The 6,044-nt window shown below is 37.1% G+C and overlaps 1 protein-coding gene across 2 annotated transcripts; it reads left to right on the top strand.

Annotated features, from left to right (window-relative positions):
• The first annotated feature begins 787 nt into the window (after positions 1–787).
• On the top strand, positions 788–4,565 carry LOC133314476 (uncharacterized). 2 transcript variants are annotated; one of them, XM_061515958.1, is made up of 4 exons: positions 788–842; positions 1,583–2,791; positions 2,894–3,848; positions 4,195–4,565. In XM_061515958.1, exons 2-4 carry the CDS (start codon positions 1,583–1,585, stop codon positions 4,449–4,451), a joined length of 2,421 nt encoding a protein of 806 aa, XP_061371942.1. In that variant the 5' UTR covers positions 788–842; the 3' UTR covers positions 4,452–4,565. The 2 variants fall into 2 exon arrangements, with proteins under 2 accessions (XP_061371942.1, XP_061371941.1); XM_061515957.1 differs by lacking the exon at positions 788–842 and adding an exon at positions 904–1,019.
• Positions 4,566–6,044: the final 1,479 nt, after the last annotated feature.

The following is a 6,044-nucleotide window of genomic DNA, read 5'->3' as shown; positions in this document are numbered from 1 at the left end:
AAAAAAAAAAAGAGAATCTATGCAAAATTCATACTTCAAGCACAAAGGGCTTTTGTAGTTTTGTATGAGTGAGTGTGTAAGTGAATAATATAAACTATTATAAAGACCTTCATCCAACACCTTAAAATTATAATAATTATAATTTTATTGTTAGTAAATTTCTAAATTAATTATTCTCTGGTTTAAGAGTTAGTCTTCTAACCAGTAAAGAATAAATTGCTAGCAACTATAAAAACCATTTTGTACGAAAATGACTTGTTGCTTTTATTGGATTTTTTGAACTCTTTTACCGTGAATATATCAATATGTCTAAATTTTAGGTGAAATATATATCTGTTTGACTTCGACTTGACTTGTAACCTGGAACGCGGCTTATACACTACCGCTTCCCGTTGAATTCTTTTTGGGATGGGACCCACTGACATGTGGCTGAGAGGGTACCGCATCTTGGGAATAGGACGTGATTGCCAGGGTATCACGTTTTAGGTCTTGGGAATAGGACGTGATTGCCAGGGTATCACGTTCCAATGGTCAGGAACAAATGCAAAAGACGCGGTTGCTAAAGTGTCACGTCCTAAAGTGATTCTCACAGTACCGCGTCCTTATGCATTATATAGGTAATATGTTTGACCAAAAAATTATTCCGGTAAAACCTTATGAAAATGACACTACTAAGATCAAAAAGCCATGATACGCGATCTAAAAAATTGATCAAATAATACACGAATCCTGTTGCGATCTATATCAAGTTACAGTTGTAACGCCCACAAAAGGTGTTTTGGTAATTTGGAGCGGAACCTACCCACAGGTGACAGGGTCGCGGACGCCATTTGAACGCTCTGGTAATGAAAATTCTCTCTCTCTCTCTCTCTCTCTCTCTCTTTATTTGGTTGTGAAAGTAAATAAATAAAGGATACCAAACAAAAAGAAACGAACAGCGTAACAAACAAAACAAACGTTTTCCAGAATTCGGAAACCCAATTCATACTCTGCGCTCTGTTTTGTTCCTCCTTTCCCAGGTATGGTCATGGTGTTTATTCAGCCCTCTCCTTTTTCTCTCTTTGTAAGATTCCCACTTCAACTAGGCATTATCTCGTGTTTCAATTGAAATATCTAAACGGGTTTTTTTTTCCTTTCCTGTTCGGTAACCCCAATTGCTATGCTCTTTGATTCACGTGATTTTTTGTTTCCCTTTTATCTATATTGAATTGGAGGCTCCTCTTTCATTCGTTCAAATTCTTAGAAAGTTACATCTTATTATTAATTTCTTGTTTGCCACGGTTTGTTTTGCTTCGGTGGCATAATCCTCTCATCATTTATGACCAAACTAATCATAGGATCTCTGTAATTAATTCCTCCCATGTTTGTGCTAATTGCTAAATCAGATCTTTACTTCGTTGTTGTTTACTTCCTTATTAGTTACGAATAAATCTGAGTTTTAAGTGGAACCTTTGGATGGAAGAATAATGATATGATTTGATTTCATGTGTTTTTGTTGTTCTGAGAAGTTTTGACGCTTTATGCCCTTGAATGGGGTTTTGATAAATTTGGGGTTTTGCTCTCTGTTTTTGTGTGAGAACAGATGGCAAGGGGAGGAAAGGTTAGTGGCAAACGCAATTTCAGGAAAAAGGTTCGGTCAAAGGAAGGTGGTTCTGATGATTCTGATGAAGATTATGTGGTTTCAGATGATGCTGGAGATGTGTCTGATTGTCCAGAGGAGGATTTATCTTCTTTAGATGGATGCGCATCCGAGGAGAGTTTTGGTGGTTTTCCAGAAGAGAAGGAGGAAATTCAACGAGTGAGGAAATTCAATAGATCAAAGGCCAAAAATGGCATTTGTGGTCAGCAGAAAATTGCAAGTAAAACCTCACGGAAGAGGCAAAGGATTACATATGCAGAACAAGAAGAACAAGAAAAAGAGGCAGATGGAGATGAGGATGAGGATGAGGATTTCAATTTTGATGACGATGAGGAATTTACAATAGAGGAGGAAGATTACTCAGATGAGGAAGAAGAAACAAGGGGGAGAAAGAAGAAAAATAATGCCATGAAAATGGGCAAGAAGATTTTGGGGAGAAGGGCTTCTGTGACTTCTACCAGAGGTAGGAAAAGGAGGAGATCTAGCGCTTCAAAGAAGCCTTTGAGAAAGAAAAGAAGAAAGAATGGAGGATTAAGGAGGAAAGTACAATGTGACAATGCAGATGATTTTATAGATAACGGCCCAGCCATCAGGACAAAGAGTTGGAAAAAACCAGGCCGGAAAAGGAGAAGACTTCTTGAAGATTACAATTCCAATTCTGATTGTTTGTCTGGATCATCTGATTATGAGTTTACTATCTCTGAAGAAGAGAGAGAACAGTTGAGAGAAGCCGAGGAATTATGTAGAAGTTTAAGAAGGAACTTGAGGAGTTCTTCCATTCTAGTGAAAAATGAGGAGGTTGGAGTACATGAAGTTCCACATCAGCAACGGAAGCCCCCGGGCCGGAAGGGTAAGGAAAAGATAGAGGAATCTCAACAAAGTAAGGGTAAAGAAAAGGTAGAGGATTTAAAAAGTGAGGTGGGAAAGCAGGTGTGTGGAATTTGTCTGTCTGAGGAAAATAAAAGAAGAGTAAGGGGAGTACTAAGTTGTTGCGCTCACTATTTTTGCTTTGCTTGCATTATGGAGTGGTCGAAGGTGGAATCTCGCTGCCCTTTGTGTAAGCAGAGATTCAAAACAATCAGTAAGCCTGCACGATCAACGGAGGGGATCGACTTGAGAGAAACGGTGATACAAGTGCCAGAACGTGATCAGGTATTTGAATTTTGCTTCTGGTAATTTTTGACTTTTTGCTCATGTTTTTGCACCCTCTTCAATTGGTTGCACCTGGTGAAAATGTTTTGATTTCACATGCAGGTTTATCAGCCCTCCGAAGAAGAACTCAGGAGCTATATTGATCCATATGAGTATGTTATTTGTTCAGAGTGCCATCAAGGCGGAGATGATGGCCTCATGTTACTCTGTGATATCTGTGATACCCCTGCACACACTTATTGTGTTGGTTTGGGGCGGGAAGTACCTGAAGGTAATTGGTATTGTGATGGTTGTAGACCAGTTGCTTTGGGATCTTCAAGCTCCCAGGTTCAAGAACGTGTGGCTGATCCAGGGGTGACAACCCAAAGCCTTCCTGTTAGACCATCACCAGTTCATGTACGAGAAAGTATAGACCTCAACTTGATGTCTTCACCTCGTGCATCTTTTAATCAAGGTTTCGGGCATCTTTCATCTAGATTTTCTGGCAGAAGTGTTGAAGGAGGCTCTCCTGTATCTGGAGGAGGGGCACCAACTTTATCAGAGAGACGCTGGATACACCGTCAAATTCAGCAGCTACTTTCAATAGATAGAATGACTTCTCCAACTGGCAGAACTGATGGTATTTCAGCTACCGGTTCAATGAGTAACTTATATAGTTCTCAAATTGATCAAAGTAGGGAACCAGCCACTCAACATACAAGGACACAGGAAGTGGGAACATCATATCACACATTCTTTGAGGAGAGATTATGCAACTATACTTCTCCATTGATGCAGAATGGAGATCCCTTCTCCATAAGAATAAGCAATGCAAAAAGGCCAGTGGTTCAGGATTCAACTACGTTTGTCAACAGGCCTGTGAATGGGATGCTATGGCCTGGACTTGCGGGGACACCCACCATATCAGATTATCAGTGCAGCAGTAGACCAAACATTGTCACTGATGGTAGTTTAACCCCTGCTTTCAAAGAAGAGAGTAACTTCCACAATGTGAAGGAGCAGTTGCAGTCAATGGTTAAAAGCCACCTGAAGAGCTTGTCTCGAGATATTGATTTAGGTAAGAGTAGTTTTTCTTCCATCAGCCAGAGATAGTTTATTTCTTCAATTCCCCCTTCCTCATATGGGAAGGGACAAGGGAGGGTTAGAGCATGGTTCATCATCATTCATCCAGCCACAAGTCCAAGACCATTACAAAAAACCTGGACAGGCTTTCCTGTCATGTGAAGAGAACCTTCACTGAGGCACCCATGTGTGTGTTAATCCACTTTCAATCAAACAATGGAATACGTTTCCACTTTCCATGATGATTTCTTATAACAGGGAAATTGCATCGTGGTTCCATTTATTTGCTTTTTGATCATTGTCATCGAAATCTTCTAAATGCCTTTTATGTATTGATTCAGGTTATACTACCTTCAAGGACATTGCAAGGAGTTCTACGCATACCATACTCGCAGCATGTGGTCTTGAGCACAAGAAGAGTGAAGTTTGCACTGTGCCTCCACCATCCGTCTGTCCCCACACTGAATTAATGGCTAGTGGACAAACAAGTCTGATTAAAGGTTGCTGCTCATCTTGCTTTGATTCTTTTGTAGGAGATGTGGTGAAAAGGATTTTGGACACAAGAATGTCGTCACAGTGGTTACGATTAGGACTTTAGGCATTATATTCTTACAATGTGTCCAGAGGCACACCATTTGGTTAGTAGTTAAGACAAGAATATCTCATTTACTTGATTATACATAGATGAATATGATTCGCTAACATTTGACAGAAAGGCTGCCTATGCGTTTGTTTTCTGAAGTTTAATTTGTTAAAGTTGGTACTCCTACAGAAGGTGATCAAGAATATGCGTTACCTGGTTTGGTTTGAAACAATTTAATCATAGAATTGAAAAGAATTTAATCTAAATCCGCAAATACAAGAGAGAATGATTTATAAATTAATTGGATGCATAAAATAATATAGGGAAAAGTCTTTATCCTTTTAAATGACACAACTTATATCATTTCACTCTCACAAAGAGGTGGGACTCACACCTTTATTTTTTTTGTCAACTCTCTCTCTTCCTTTATCTATATCTCTTTCTCTTTCTTAAAATGACACACATTTTTTCCAATAATATAATTTGAAACAAGTTTTATGCAAAAATTCATTTGTAAATAAAATGAATTCTTATATTCTTTTTTATTATAGATAACTATAGTATTTCAATTTTCAAGCCTCGAGGAACCACCTCATCGGGTTGGAAAAACAAACATGAGTAAAAATGAAACTTGTTTATAAATATATTTTTTATAATGTTAAGACCTAACAATCAAGTGGTAAATGTTTTTTCATCGATTATCCGAGTAATTCAGTATAAGTAACAAATTTATTTTTGTTACATAAAAATTCCACGGGGTTGGGACAGGCATTTAGGGGAGCCAACTTCTATCAATATTTCCAATATTGTATCTCATGAAGTAATAATCGTTTGCATTGAATCCCACTCTTCCTTTTGTTGATTGTAAGTAGATTTTTTGCTAGACAACTTAAAAGTTCTTGCATATTATGATTTCCTCCGAAATTATCAAGCTATTCCATCAATGAAATTAGCACCTTCAACCTTTGAAATCATAGTTCAGAATATATTATATATTTTTCTGTTCCATGCTATAACAATTTTTTTTCTGTTCCATGCTCAAAATTGTTATAGCATGCAAGGATCTTGTTTCTTTCATTAAACCATCGGTCAGCAGAGTTTTTCTGCTGGTTATAATTCTTAACTTTCACTATCAAATTCTCATCTTAAAAATTTCTTTCTAAATTATAAGTTAGTAGTGAAAATTTTTGGTAGTTAGAATATCCTCACTCAAATTATAATAATTTACATATTTATCTGCAGTTAATTAGATAATACTAACTCTTATTGTATTTTTTTTTTTAATGTTACAAAATTAAGCATCCTCTAAAAAACATAAAACATAAAGATAAAATCACGTATGATCAACTCGCACCCTTAAACTTTATGCTTTGTTACAAAATTATGCACATATCTCACATAACGTACAACTATCAATTTTTTGCCCCATTTTTTTATCTTAAGGAGAAAAGACACATTACACTTTTTCATTTTGTAAAATTCTCTTACCCTGGTACTCACCCACGGTTTATTACACATTACACATATCACGAAGTCTGACACTGGTACTTGCATACGATTTATAAATAAATAAAAAGCTACAAGTACTAATCATACACAACCTTTTTG

This window comes from Gastrolobium bilobum, unplaced genomic scaffold (assembly GCF_033153095.1).
Source record: "Gastrolobium bilobum isolate Gb01-03AN ecotype WA unplaced genomic scaffold, APGP_CSIRO_Gbil_v1 utg1951, whole genome shotgun sequence".
Classification (NCBI taxonomy): domain Eukaryota; kingdom Viridiplantae; phylum Streptophyta; class Magnoliopsida; order Fabales; family Fabaceae; genus Gastrolobium; species Gastrolobium bilobum.
This window is presented reverse-complemented; position numbering and strand designations above follow the sequence as displayed.

Coding starts and splice junctions, on each gene's coding strand:
- LOC133314476 (XM_061515958.1), top strand. CDS start 1,583: ATGGCAAGGGGAGGAAAGGTTAGTGGCAAACGCAATTTCAGGAAAAAG. Junction 2,792..2,893: donor AAGTGCCAGAACGTGATCAG/GTATTTGAATTT, acceptor TTTCACATGCAG/GTTTATCAGCCCTCCGAAGA. Junction 3,849..4,194: donor GTCTCGAGATATTGATTTAG/GTAAGAGTAGTT, acceptor GTATTGATTCAG/GTTATACTACCTTCAAGGAC.